The 16,088-nt window shown below is 31.5% G+C and overlaps 1 protein-coding gene across 1 annotated transcript in view; it reads right to left on the bottom strand.

Moving 5' to 3' along the window:
- LOC115224093 (syntaxin-binding protein 5) overlaps positions 1-16,088 on the bottom strand; it is a 370,435-nt gene that overhangs the window by 48,566 nt on the left and 305,781 nt on the right. The window contains exon 21 of the mRNA XM_036513088.1: positions 11,626-12,436. Within this exon, the coding sequence (XP_036368981.1) occupies positions 11,626-12,436 (811 nt within the window). The remainder of the gene's footprint in view (positions 1-11,625; positions 12,437-16,088) is intronic.

Below are 16,088 nucleotides of genomic sequence, written 5' to 3'. Positions count from 1 at the left end.
TCACAGTGCTGAGATTTTGAATAAAAACTGATGCTCTAATGACAGCCAACCTGTTGCATGTTCTAATAAATATTTCAAATGAATAGTAAAATGACAAAAAATTATTATTAAGGTAGTTCTGCCAACCCCACACCTTAGATTGGTACATTGTATCTTTTTTTTATCAACCAGGCAAAGTTGACTTCAGTGAGATTTGAACTCACAGTGCTGAGATTTTGACTAAAAACTGATGCTCTAATGACTCAGCCAACCTGTTGCATGTTCTAATAAATATTTCAAATGAATAGTAAAATGACAAAAAATTATTATTAAGGTAGTTTTTGTGATAAGTCTAAAAGAAGATTCTTACCTAAAATCCTGTTTTAACTCTTTAGCATTCAGATTCTTCTGCCAATTGTAATGTGCATTCATTCACTTTGCTTTAAATTAATCATGCATTATCTTGTAGCTTCGAGATTTTGATGATATGATTGTTTTTCTTTTTGGAATGATATTGTAGGGTAGACACGAGAAGCCAGATCTGGCTGGTTTGAACATAAAACAAGAATATTTGGGCTCCATATGGCTAGCGTAAAAGCTAAAGGGTTAATTTGAAAACTGAGAAGTTAAGTATCATAGAACAAGGGGTAGTCTTAGATGGATTGGTATCAAAAGGTTTAACCCTTTAGTGTTCAGATTATTCTATCAAGCATAATGCTTATTGATTCCCATTGATTTGAATTAATCATGCATTATCTCATATCTTCAAGATCTTGATGGTGTAATTACTTAATGTAGAATAACATTGTAGGGTAGGTGTGAGAGCCTGGATCTGGTCAGTTTGAACATAAAACAGATTAGTTATTTTGGCCGGATATGGGCGATTTAAATACTAAAGGGTTAAAATGATTTCAAGACACTAACTTGAGCTAAAGTAAATTTTATTTGGGACTTATTCTTAAATGGTGCAGGAATTTTATAAGCTGAATTAAGATGATTTCTTTAAATCAAAAAAGATCAACAGAAAAGCAACAGATAAAGTCGTTTTAATTTAGACTTACAAAAAAACCAAAAAAAAAACTTAATGACTTAAAAAAAAATTATTCTATTTCAGTAAGGCATAGCTGTGTGGTAAGAAGTTTGCTTCCCAACCACATGGTTCCAGGTTCAGTCCCAATGTGAAGAACCTTGGGTAAGTGTCTTCCACTATAGCTCTGATCTGATCAAAGCCTTTTGAAAGGATTTGACAGACAGAAACTGAAAGAGGCCTGTCGTGCATATATATATATCTGTGAGTATATGCCTTTGTGTCTGTTCCCCACCACCACTTTGCAACTGATGTTGGTTTGTTTACGTCCCAGTAACTAAGCAGTTTTGGCATAAGAGGCTGATAGAATAAATACCAGGCTTAAAAAGAAAAGAGAAAAGTATGCCCCAGCATGGCCACAGTCCAATGACTGGAACAAGCAAAGATAAAAGAAAGAATATTTAAGATTGTTACTTTCTCCAGTATTTGAAAACACCTACAGCATATAGGTAATTAGAGGTGATTTGAAAACAATAATCAATTATATAAGACACATTAAAGATAGGATAGAATAATACCAAGGAAGGAAAAAAAAAAGATTCAGTTATAATTATGTCTAGGATGGTCTTGTCTTTGAAATAAATTTTTTATCATCATAAAAAATATCCTTTCTTTTTAAAAAATTATTTTTTTGAGAATGTTATTTCTCTACTAATTCAAAGAAATAATTAACCAGTTTATACTAAGTTAACAAAGCACATTTTAGCAATATTTAAGCCTGAATCGATGTTGTAGAGTATAACATTGGATTTAGCATACAAGTAAACAGAAAAAAGATTGAAAAAAATTAGGGACGATCCTCCAGGACAATGCTTTAGGGACATCTTCTGAGGTAATACCTTTCCTATTTTGTCAGGAAATTGAGAGAATATAAGAATTTTGTAGCTTACTACATGAACAATAAACTTAATTTCAAATATGTAAAAACAATAGAAAAAAAAAGAGAAAAAAGGGGAAGAAATTTTTCAAGAATACAAAAGTCCTTTTTTGTATGTGGGGTGAGGTACTGGTGTGAACACCATAGTGGAGGAAGTACAGATTCAGGGTCAAGTTTATTTTTTTTTGTTTGAAGTAAAGAAAAATGATTTTTTCCCCCACTTGCAAATAATAAAAGCCTTTGAAGACTGGTCATATGTGAGAGAGGCTGATAAAATATGGAAGAAGCTGGCACAGTGTGTAAGAGGTTGGCAAAATATGGCAAAGGCTTGTACAATGTGATAAAAAGATGTGACAAAAATCAGTCTACTGAGATAGAAGATGGCACTATGTAATTCAACTAATTAATATATAACTAAATGGCCAAAGTTGGTGCTGAGCTGGCATGAAGCATTCCGTACACCATTCTATCTCAGATGTCTAAAGTTGATGTACAACTGAATGGAACAAAAGACAAAAAAGAAAGTGTAATATTTGTATTTTATAATTTACATTAATTAATTCAGCTGATAGCTCTAGGATTTATAACTTAGATGAGTTCAGCTAAAAGCTCTGAATTTTATAACAGCTGATAACTTTGTTCTGTAACTTGTAGAATAGTGGCTCAAAGGATGTTCCACATACTAGGGCCTCACAATGCAGTTTAAAGTCAAACCCAGCTGTACTCTGACCTGGAGTAATAGCACCTGTCAGGGTCCCAGCTAAGGGTTAATTAGAACATTAAGGCTTGCCTGCCTATGCATGTGAAGGATGGATCTGGTGGGCTTTGCAGAAAAAAACTTTCATGGTCCAGCAACCTGGGCTTGCCACTGGTTTGAAGATGGTCAAGGATGAGACACCACGTAAATCTTGAGTCCTCATGAAACTAAATGGCCCTTGTCACTTCAAGCGATGAACATGCATAACTTACACCAATTAGCTCAGCTGATAGCAACAGCTGAACTAATTGATGTAAGCTCTCACAGCCAATGTTTATAGGCTGACAGAAGTTTAGTGCTCAACAATGATAGAACTGTATAACAAATCTGCTATGCAAATATCTTATGATCTTTTGTATAAAATACAGAACTAAGATTTTTCACGCAGGTATGACATTTACGATGAATTGCAAGGTGGATGATAGAAATGGTCAAATTGAAGCTCTACCAAAATTAGATCATAAAGTGTTTGTTGAGAAGTATGTGTCCTACAAGAAACAAACACAGCCAAATTTATTCTCAACCCAATCAAAATTAAATTGATAGCTACCAACCTACAACGTTAGAAACCAGGTGCTCTTGCATGGCCTCAGCCCCTGGCTGAAACCAGTAACAGAATAAAAGTGAAAATAAAGGAATCTGCAATGTTATTTTAAATTACATAATATATAACACACTAGAATTATAAGAGGAAAATAATCTGAAGTTGGAATGTTCAAGAAGTTCAAAATGGTATTGAAGTAACATCAAAAACTTTGCTCTGTAGGAAGATGAGACAACCTCTATTCTACAGAGGAAACAAGAAGACCTGAGCCCCACAATAGCATCATAGTTGTTACAATGCAAACTAACCAGCTGTGACAAGAAATTACGACAAATTATATCAGAAATGACGAAAAAAAATACTTTCAAAAAAATCCTTTTTGAAGTCCCATTTATTATAAATAATAATAATAATAATAATAATAATAATAATAATAATAATAATAATAATGATTATAATAATAATAATAATAATAATAATAATAATAATAATAATAATAATAATAATAATAATACATGCATTGAATGTATGGTTTCAGATATTGTACCAACATACTTACCTAGACAAACATATGTGGGTTTTATTTTTAATATACTCACCAAAATATTTTGTTTATGCCATCTGATGTCAACGTATTCCAAACAAGTATATACCCACACGCCATGGTACTATTATTTTATAATTATTATTATTTTTTTACCATTAACACAGCAAAATAACTAATTAAAGATAACAATCACCAGGCCATTGATTTAAAAAAAAAATAATGTTTAAAATGAAATCAATAAATAAAAAGATATGATACATAAAAAAAAAGAACACCACAAGATTATCTGAAGACTGTTCCATACCATCGTTTGGTTTACAGAAAGAGCTGAAAGTTGGTAATATAAAATGAGAAGGCCAAGAGAGACTGAAGAAAAACCCCAAGGGGACCCAATAGAGGTTATTTTATTATTTAAACCTCTTACTTTGTTAGAATGTAACTGGTGTGGGATTCTTGCAGATGGAGAAGTGGAGATGGGGGACGGGGATTAGTGAAGTCACACAAAGCTAAATAATCATAAACAAACAAGTAGAAATCCATTCCAATGAAGAGATTTAGCAGAGAATACTCTGTTGATGAGGACTTTCATTTTAAAAATTGTTTTTTGATTTTTCTTAACTGGTTTAGTCAGGAAGGAGGTAGAGTTTGAATTTCAACAGCTGTAAATCTTTGCTGGAGGTTGAGAAATTGTAGATAGGGACGGAATCCAGGAGAGAGTGTAAGTTTTAGGCAAAGTCCTTAGTGTAGGGACTAGAAGGAGTGAGATTATAGTGGGTTAATGAGAACAGGAGAGACAAGTGTGTTTTGTTGGCCCCTTTTACCTTATCACTCACAAGATATTCAATTAAAAAAGGAATAAAAGAAATAGCTTTTTTGATATAATAAGAGTCTGAACAGACCTTTAAACACTATATACATACTCACACACATAGGTTTAGTAGAAGAAACAAGGAAAAACAAAGCTCAATACATGTGTGCTGAGTGTGTGTATATATACATACATTATATATATAATGTATGTATGTGTGTGTATATATATAAATATATATATATATATATATATATATACACATATATGTATTATTTTTAAACAATTATGTTGTTGACAGTGACTTTGAAGTTTTGGCCAGCTGAGCCATCATTTGCTGATGGCTTAGCAAGCTGAAACTTCGACGTCACTACCAACAACATTCTTGTTTAAGAATAAGAAATTTGTACTCTACAAAAGTATAGAGTAACCCATCAGATTAATGTAAAATTGTTTGCATTATAACTGAACACCAAAAAAAACATTAAAATATATATATATATACATACATGCATGTATATGTATATATATGTGTGTATATATATATACATGCACACAAATATACATGCATATATACACAAGCACACACATATATGGCCATGCAATATATTAGTGCTTATGGAATATATAAATGGTTAGAATGTTGCCATTGATTTTATGCTGACCATTGTACCTAAGCAATATTGACAAGTCTGAATATATGGGCCATAAGTGCATAACCACTTTTACATCTAAATGAAAGGCTGTCGCATATCAACACAGCTTCCTTACACTTGTTTACAGTGTTTAAAAACCTTGTAAAGAATGTCAGTAAGAGGATCTCGAATCTACCCTCTAATATAGTGGCCTACAACTACAACAAGGCTCTGGCAGCTAGTATTTTTAAAAGCCATATAACATATGCCCAGCTGTAACACCTACAAGAGAAAAACACTATGGAAAAGTCACGTGGGTCTCCTCTACTCAATACCAAAAAGCTTGAGAAAGGCCTTCTTTAGATTAGTGAATATGCATTTTACACAGGATCATAGGTATAGGAAAATGTTCAATAAACATAACTCAAGGGTTTCATTCAGCAGTGCACCTCACATGAAAATATAGTTAGTATCCCAATGCTGTGGACAAAGACAGGATGCTCATGTAGAGTGCCTAGTAAATGGTCAATGCAACACAGAAGCAGTGATCTACAAAGCAGAAGTGGTGTTGACCAACAGTAATGATGTGACATATATTAAGGCAATGGATGACCCCTTTAAGGCTAAGATAAATAATCGCAGATCCTCTTAGAATCCAATGAAGTGCTATGCTACAATACTAGCCAGCTAAATATGACAGTTAAAAGAGGAAGCAACGCCATACAAAATCAACTGGAAGTTGCTGGAATGTTCAGTATCATAGCTGAATGGAAGTAGATGCAGTTTATGCTTGGCAGAGAAAAGAATTATGCGAAAAAAATTCATATTATTTAGGCATTTTCCTAAATTTAAGAGGTGAAATTTTTGGATACTGTCTTAATGAGTGTAAATTCATCTTGGTTATATCTATTTATGAATTAGGGAATGATATATATACACAAACACAGTTTACCTGCTTCATCCATGGCTAACAATATTCCAGGGGAAACAACTCTTTTTCACCCCACCCCCCATGAAAATGATATAATTTTTTTTTTACAATGTTTTGTTTCACTTCTTTTCAACACTACTGAACCAGTCTAGAGCTTATGCACTCCCAGCATCAACGAGGGTATGCAATTCTGGCCAGTATGTCTGAAGGGTCATCAATATTGCCTAGTTGCAACAGGTGACTTGAAACTGATAGTATCTTGCTAACCATTTATATACAATAACCAGTATACCGCTTGACAATATATAAAAACAGAACTGCACTTTTACTTATATTGAGTATGCTTTTTCCTGACTTATGGACAACTAATTGATCATATGTATATATATATATATATATATATATATATATATATATCAAATTGACCACAGTGGGATTTGAACTCAGAACTTAAAGAGTGGGAAGAAATGCTGCGAAGTATTTTGTCCAACACACTAAAGACTCTGCCAACTTGCTGCCTAGATGATAATAATAATAATAAAAATCATAATGATAATAATGATGATAATAATAATAATAATAATAATAATAATAATATAATAATAATAATAATAATAATAATAATCCTTTCTACTAAAGGAAAATTTAAACAAAAGCAGTTTTCTTTACTAAATCCCTTCATACAAAATGATAACACTATGTTGTTTAGATGGTGACACTACTTAATATATATATATGTCTATATTAAGTATTTACCTTTGTGTGGAGAGTGACCATTAATTTAAATAAGTAATTGGTGGAATAAACAAAGAATTTTGATAATAAAATATCTTTGTATAAAATGGAAATGGTAAAAATCTACTAGAAAAACTCTTATAAAATTATATCAAAAAAATAGTATTATAGTTAGAGCATAATATATATATAATATATTATCACTAATATATCTAAATTATTCTTTTTTAAGAACGGTGAATCTTGAAGCAAATAGAGCTATAAATAGTACCATGTTAATATTGGGATAAAAACTCTTTGGTTAGAAAAAAGTCTAAGGATTCCAGTGGAATTCAAACCCATATCTCCTAGTAAAAATTGCATATGTCTATGAGCAGCCTTTGATTTTTTCTATTGGTTAGGGTGTTGGACTCATAACCATAAGATTGTGGTTTCAATTCCTGGACTGGGTGATGTGTTGTGTTTTTGAGCAAAACACTTCATTTCATGTTGCTCTCATCCAGTCAGCAGGCAAGAAGTAACCCTGTGATAGTCTGGCATCCTGTCCAGGTGAGGAATATATACACCATGGAAACCAACGCTATGACTCTATATAACTTGGAAAGGATTTTTATAATTTTCTTTTCATTTATAGCTCTATTTGCTTCAAGATTCACTATTCCTAAAAAAGAATTATTCCGCATTCTTCAAATTTCTAACAACAATATTTAAATTAATTGTAATTACAATGAAGTTATTGAATGGGCAACCTATGAGAGACACTACTTTTGGATGCAATTAAAAAACTGTACTTTCAATTTGTATTTCAAAATGTAACCAATAATATTGTAATGACCTTGGGTTGTATAATAAGCCTTTCTACTGTAGGCACAGGGCCTGAAATTTTGGGGAAAGGGGCTAGTCAATAACATCGACCCCAATGCTCAACTGGTATTTATTTTATTGACCCCAAAATAATGAAAAGTAAAGTTGACCTCGGTGGAATTTGAACTCAGAACGTAAAGATGGATGAAATGTTGCTAAGCAGTTTGCCTGGTATGCTAACCATTCTGCCAGCTTGCCATCTTAAAGAAGATTGTTTAATAACATAGATTTCTCTCTGACTCTTTCCACTGAAGGTAAATATTTTATGAGAGAAAAAAAATGCATGAAAAGGTATTTGAGTGAGGTGACATGGCCACCATGTTGATAAGATATAGGATTAGAAGTAAGAGAATTCTAAGTTTGTATCATGCTGCAGACATTTCAATTTCTGATTCACCATTCACCTAGCTTTGGGGAGAATAAGTTTCCAGATGTTGGCAGCAAGCTTATGTGATATTCACAGACTCACACATGCTAACAACTTGCATTAGTTTCCGAATATTTTTTTTATCTTGTTCTCTCTTTTCTTGTTTTTACTATTTTTCTAATGGTATTGGAAGTTGGTATTTCATAAAAGACTACAATGTCCAACGTCTCCCTTTTTTATCCTTAAGATGACAGAGTGTCATCAGAGATAATTTTACTGCTATTTCTAGCAGTAGAGTGACCATCTGGAAGCTAGTATAACTATATATTAAAACAGGGTTTATTGCTGAAAACTTGGCTAACATTCCCTCCAGGAAGAAATTAATCTCTCACCTACTTAGTACTTGGGAAAATATTGACTCCTAGTTGTTAACAAAAGGATCAAATTTTAATTATATTTTAGTAATATTTATTTAAGTAACTATTTTGTAAAAGTAATGTTTAGTTCACAAAGTGAAGTTAAAAAACCATTGTGTAAAAGTAATGTATTGAATTGACCAAAAACTCCAGAAATACAAACAACATGAGATATATGTGTGTGTTACAAATTAATTAAACACACTAAATCAAAGAATAACACATGCTGTATATGCATGTTCTTAATTAATTAATTTGTTAAACACTAAGACAATGTATATCTACTCTGAGATAATGCATTGTGGGAAATTTTTCTATATTTTTTTTTAAACTAAGACAACTGTAACAGAAATACAAATGATTTTCTTCTTCAAAAACACCAAGAAAAGGGAGAAAGTATTTCAACAAAAATTCTCTCAAAGTTATTCCACCAATTGAATTAATTTGGAAATGGGGTGTGGTTATTAAAGTTGACTACATTCTGCTAATTGGTGTGTAAACCTGTAAACAGATGCAAACTATAATTTAGTTCCAATATAAAAAGACTGGGGGGTAAGGGGAATAGGATGTAGTATTGGTAGGGAGCTATTTATGATGTTGTGATCTAGGATTGTAGCAATTTGCATATTTTAAAAAGGTGCTTGTAAGAAAACATAGTCTGACGTTTAGCAATCAGCTGCAACTGAGCAGTAGTAGTAGTAATAATAATAGTAGCACCTCCGCCGTTATTATCCTCCAATGATGCGTTGCTTTGAGCCTTCTGAATTTTGCGGCTAGCCGCCTGCGACTTTGTCCGCTTCAGTTCTGGGTGTGGATGCTGTTTCTTTTGTTTTGGGCTGGGACTGGGAGAAGCAGCTTCTATCTAAAATTAAGTGGAAAAAAAATTCAAGCAAGGCATTAATGAAAGCTATTATTAGCGAAACCCTGCTTCGTTAATTGTTTAACTAAACCCATAAATATTGCTACCACCACCACCACCGCCACAACTAATTACCTTTGTAGTCATCAAATAAGCCAAACACAGAAAAAAATACTGATAAGCAGCTAAAGGAGCGGCTTTCAGCGGACAGTTACATTTTTAAGCATTCCTATTTAGGGTCCAAACCTAAATACCCTGTTGATTTATAATTAATCTAATTTCCCATTTTTTTTGTGTCTTCACTGGATTAAACCAATTTCTTGTGTATTCAGAATTTAAGAAAATATCTTACTTAAAAATTTGGACAGGAATTTCAAAACACTAATCAAATATTTTTATCTATCTATATATTACTACAAAAAAAAAGAAAAATATTTAGAGGACTGCTTTAATATAGAGATTATTGGGAGCATATATACATATGCACACATTATATGTAATATTTAAATACTTTATATCGTATGCCATTGCCAAAATCCCTCCCCTACCAAAAAATGGTGAATTAATTTTTAAGAAAATTTAAATCTCTGATGGCTGACAGCCACAATTCTATATTGTATCGAATTGATAATTATCAAGAAAATCAATAGAATAATTATCAATAAAATCATAATCTAATTATACTATATTTTTTTTAATTAAGTAACTGAACTAATTATCTATCCATCTTCTAAAAATTTTCCTTTGAAGTAAAATCCACTAACTACACCTCCACCCACGCTGTGGATAAAAAAGAGCGGGACATTATTATTAAAGTAAAGTTATTTCCCTTGAATTCAACTACCTCCCACCATCTCCATTTTAATCTAAAAAGCATTGGAATCTTCCATTATTTACACTTTTATCTTAAAATTACTAGTATATTTCAAAAACTGCTAAAAGAAAAACTAAAATGGAGGCAGAAAGAATGAAGCTATTCTTATGATTCTCCATCAATTTCTGTTTAGTATGATGTATTTTCTTGAGTGAAACCACCTCCACACAATGAAACAAACATTGCTAAACATAACATTAAAATTGCATAACAAAATAACTAGTATACATTTTCCGAATGCAGCCCAAACTACAAATTTGTGAACATAATTATGTAATGGCTTTGTTGCTTATGTAATCCATCATAAACTAGGAATGTTGGCTGACAATTAGGAAGAAGAGAATGGATTTTATCAGGTTTTGAAAGAAACTGGTTTGTTTCTATGAGTAGTTGTTTTAGCCTGTTTGGTTGTGATGCCAAGGAAAAAAATATAAAGGCTTGATAAAGGAGGCAATTGTTTCCCTACTAGCTATATATATATATATATATATATATATATATATATATATATATATATGTATGTAAATATATATATAAATATATCTATATGAAAATATATATATATTTATATAAATATACATATATACGCTTTGTTTTTGTATTTGGTTTGGAAGATTCTTGATGTGAATTCACATATTGAAACAAATCTTGTGTTTTGGGAGTGTCATTACACCAATAGTAATAAACACACACAGCACTGCATGTGCTTGTTATTACTGGTGTAATGATTCTCCTAAGACTCAAGATCCATATATATATATATATATATATATATATATATATATATATATATACATATATTGCATAAGTGGGTGTTTAGGGATAAGAAAAGATAAAGATGTTGAGCTAGGATTTTTTTTGGGTGGGAGGGATATTTTTTTGTGTGGTGGGTGGATTAAAAAAAAGTTAATATTTATTACCCCCATAAGTAACATAGCTGTTCCCTTACGAAATAGATAAACGGGCAGTTGTCTTCTGCTATGTGTGACTTACTGGAGGACAAAACCACAGAATTAGCTTATATAAGTACTACTATATGGGTAATCAGTTTGGTTAGTGGCAAAGCAGGTACATGCATTGACTACCAACAGCTGCTATGTAAGCAAACAGTCACCTGCCAATGGGATGGGGAGGTCAAAACCTGCATGCATGTCTAAGGCCTTTGGTGCTATTAGTACAAGTAAACTAGGATTAGAAGAGTGGTTAAACTTATCGCAATTCTTGCTATGACAAGCAATAGGTGGCGCTCTCACCCTGAAAAAAGGAGGAAAGTCAAGCGGTGAATAAATTTAGCAAGCATAAAAACTGTAGTCACCTTCAAGTTCAACTATATTTCACAACATACCTACAAACAGTCCCTTGAATATTTCACTTCGGCTCATGTGTCTTTTGTGAGAACATTCATTTTCCTTTGTGAGATCAATTACATCAACTTTGCCAATATCACCGAAACGTCGAGGGGGCTTATATTTACGAGTATCATGTCCTACATCAAGCAAGCTGCCTCTCACTTTAATCGATAAGGCTTTCAGACTGGAGCTCATTTTCCGTAGTATTGATGTTTCTGAATCCTTGCAATTGGCACCGGGACTAGTAATATTGGTGTCGGGAATAGATTGGGTTAAATTTACATCTGAGTAAGCTTCCCTTGATATACAATTGCGATTTTCATGAAGGTTTCGACTAGATGAACTACTACAAAATAGAGAATCATCATCTTTAGGAGAGTTCCGTTTTCTAATATTAGACTCTGATGGGGAGCGTTTTATTGGCGTCACAGCCTCACTTGGTTTAGGCAGTTTGTTTGATTTTGTTCGATGTGGTACCGTCTTCACTGGTGGCATTACGTGAAAGCTGACTGATTCTTCAGTCTGTGATTCACTCTGTTCTGTTTCTACCTCGATTATTGTCCAAGTCTCGTTGTTATCTTTTGTGCTGTCAGTTTTTTCGCAAATCGACTCACTTGATAAGTAGCTTTTGGTAGTCATCGGAGTTGGTTCAATGGCTACTTGAGGTGTTTGTGTGTGGGGGAGGTGGTGCACCAGCTGCTGCTCCTCCTCCTCCTCACCACCACAGGGAGTAGAGCCACTACTCGCAGGCCGAGGATGACTTGCCAGGGGGAGGAGGGACTGGAAAATAAGGGAGTAGTGTACAAACTAAAATGCAAATTAGGAAAAAAGAAAATTAAGATGAAAAAGGATAAAAAAAAAACAAAACAGACAACAAATGCATAGATTAGAAAATTATCTAAAAATTGAAAAAACAAAGCGTTTTCATGAGAAGCTGTCAATTAGAAATATAGTTGTTCCCAAATAATAATAATATAACACACCTTAGGTATACTTCACTATGATGCTGCTTCATTTACTTTAATTAATTTGTTAATTGAATACAAGTGAAGTAGTTAAATGTGTGTGATGGAGACTGAAGATATAAAAGTATGATACTGGATAAGCAGTTTGCAAACTTCAATAGGATACAGCTGGATAAATGCAGTCTTAATGAAATCCAAAAGGGTCTTGTCTGAGATATGAAGATTTATGGAACAACACGGGTGCAAGAAACTCTCTTTGAAACCATGTAGTTGTAGGTCTGAATATAACTGCACAGCACCTTGAGCAAGTGTCTTCTACTATAGCCTCAAGTTGATCAATGCCTTGTGGATGAAATTTGGTAGATGGTAACTATGTGGATGCCTATCATATATGTTTGTGTAAGTACGTGTGTGTATGTATGTATACATATATATGCATATACATACAGGCATACAAACATACATACATATATATGTGTGTATATATATATATATATATGTATATATATATATATATGTATATTATATATATATATATGTATGTATATATATATATATATGTATATTATATATATATATGTATGTATATATATATATATATATGTATATTATATGTATGTATATTGTATATTATATATATATATATAATATGTATATTATATATATATGTATATTATATATATATGTATGTATATATATATATATATGTATTATTATATATATATATGTATGTATATATATATATATGTATTATATATATATATTATGTATATTATATATATATATGTATATATATATATATATGTATATTATATATATGTATATTGTATATTATATATATATATGTATGTATGTATAGTTGTGAAGCACGAGATATATTCATAGATTGAGGAGGAAATAATAACCAGTGCATGGAACAAAAATACTTTTGGTACTTATTTCATCTGAGTCATCCAGACTTGCATTTGTTACTCTTCCCACTAAAAATACTGTGAACCAATAATTGGCACATTGGGAACCTTTAACCAATGAAGCTGTTGTTTGCAAACACAAACTGTGATATATGCAGAAAGAAAAACAAACAAAAACAAACTAAAACTACTGATGGTTCAAAAACACAGAATTATATCAACATTTAACCAAGACACGTGGCTTAGTGGTTAGGGTATTCAGCTCACGGTTGTAAGGTTGTGAGTTCAATTCCAAGTGGCACATTGTGTCCTTGAGCAAGACACTTTATTTCACCTTGCTCCAGTCCACTCAGCTGGCGAAAATGAGTAGTACCTGTACTTCAAAGGGTCAGCCTTGTCACATTCTGTGTCATGCTAAGAACTACATTAAGAGTATGCATGTCTGTGGAATTCTCAGCCACTTGCACGTTAATTTCATGAGCAGGTTAATCCATTGTTCAGATCAACTGGAACCCTTGTTGTTGTAACTGACAGAAAGCTAGTTAACCAATTAAGTGAACAGAGTCAAATAATTTAATTAACCCTTTCGTTACTGTGTTTATTTTGAGATGCTCTGTGTTTCTTTTAATTACTTTAAATATAACAAAGAATTTAGTAAAATTACTTGGTTATCATTAAGCTAGTGTTAGGAACATAAATTGTGACTAAGGTTTGGTGGAAGATTTTAATTGAGAACTTATGAAAACAAGACATTTGTACTCGGAGCCAGAGCCGGTTTGGTAATGAAAGGGTTAAACAAAAAACACCTTGAGATAAGCACTAAACTCCCAAGGTTATAATTACAGTAAATGAAGGCTATAAAGGATATGAAAGATTAATATATGCAGTATGCATATTTTAATCTGTTTTGAAGCTCATGTAAAAGATATAGAAATTAGAATTAAATTGTTGATAGAGTAGATTAATAAATATATTAATCAGTTTTACTAATCGATAATCTGACAGTTCAATGTTGTTGAATTGAAAGGTTAACAACAATGGTTACACTGGTTGAAACTTTTCATGTGTTTCATACTTTCTAAATTTGAACTTTTGTGGTATTGATTGCTGATGTAATTGTTTTTCAATATTATTGCTTTCCTATAAAACACTTGAAATTGATTGAGATTACACAAAGTCAAAACAATCTGACTTTATCATGAAGGCTGAATCAAGTTTGACAATTATTAATATCACTTTCCTACATTTCCAAACAGCTGTTGATATTTTCTATACAAACAAGTATTAGATTATGGTTAAAAAAAAAAAACCAAACCAAACAAAAAAAAAAAAAACACAAAGAAAACACTGAAAAAAAAAAAAGGAAACAAAAACCCCATCCCAACCTTCTATCATTGTTTTCCAGTCAATATCTTAACTTATCTGTTATTCCTCAAAGTACTTTTTTTGAAACTAATTTTTTTTCAAGTTCATTTTTCTGATTTTGAGATAATTCTCGAAATATATGCATTTTAGAGAAAAATGTATGAACACAAACAAAATAAAGAGAACAGGGATTTTAAAAGAGTGATTCAGTGAATATATACATATATATAATTATATATATATGAAGGAATAAGCAAGCATGTGAAACAGAAGTGTTGCATTCTTGCATTCTGAATGTATAAGAAATCCAATTCTAAACTAATAAAATTATTCCAAAGAGTTTCTTAAAGTGCAAAACATTATGATAAAGAGAACATATGAACAAAAAAGAAAAGTATGTATTAACATATAAATAAGTTTTACACCAGCAGTATTATACTGGCAGAGCAGAATTATTCTATTGAGTTTTCTCAAAAGCTTATATCATTAAGATATAATAAATTAAAAATTTTAATTTGTTGAGCATCTATGAATTATGAACCAAATATTTCAAACATGTTATCAGTTAATAATTTTTCTTATTTTCTGTTTATGTATTTATAAAGCCAAAAACCAAATTAAGAGTTCTATAATTTGAAATAGATACCATACAGAGTTGGCTAGAATCAAGCCATCTACACACGTACATGGAATTTGGTGAGAAAGAAAAAAATTAACTGATCATTTCTCTGGTTTAACAACAATTAAGATTTATATATTGCCCCAAACGAAAATTACATAAGCAAGCTTATAAAGAGCAAATATGAAATCAGTGGTTTAAAAAAATAACAAAGAAATATAAAAAAGTGATTTGATAAAGTGCAATAAATAGCTAAAATAAATAGACAGGTAATTAATGGAATAAAAAAAAATATTCAAAAGAAATAAATGTTTCATAATTCATGCTGACTGCTATAGAATAAATGAAAAGAAATTTAAATAAATCTCTAACAACATTCAGATCAAGAACTGCAAGATTTTAAAACAAATCCAAGCACTATGAACAAAAATGAAATTAAAAAAAGCAAGGGTCGGAGGATGTACAAAGGGTAGGGTAACATATACATACATATACATATATATATATACATACATATATATATATATATATATATATATATATTATATGCACACACAGAGTTGCCTATGTACACATGTATATTCCCATTTTTGTGGGAA

The sequence above is a fragment of the Octopus sinensis genome, linkage group LG24, assembly GCF_006345805.1.
Source record: "Octopus sinensis linkage group LG24, ASM634580v1, whole genome shotgun sequence".
Taxonomy (NCBI): domain Eukaryota; kingdom Metazoa; phylum Mollusca; class Cephalopoda; order Octopoda; family Octopodidae; genus Octopus; species Octopus sinensis.
The sequence above is the reverse complement of the archived record's forward strand: the minus strand, read 5'-3'. Positions and strand labels throughout refer to the sequence as shown.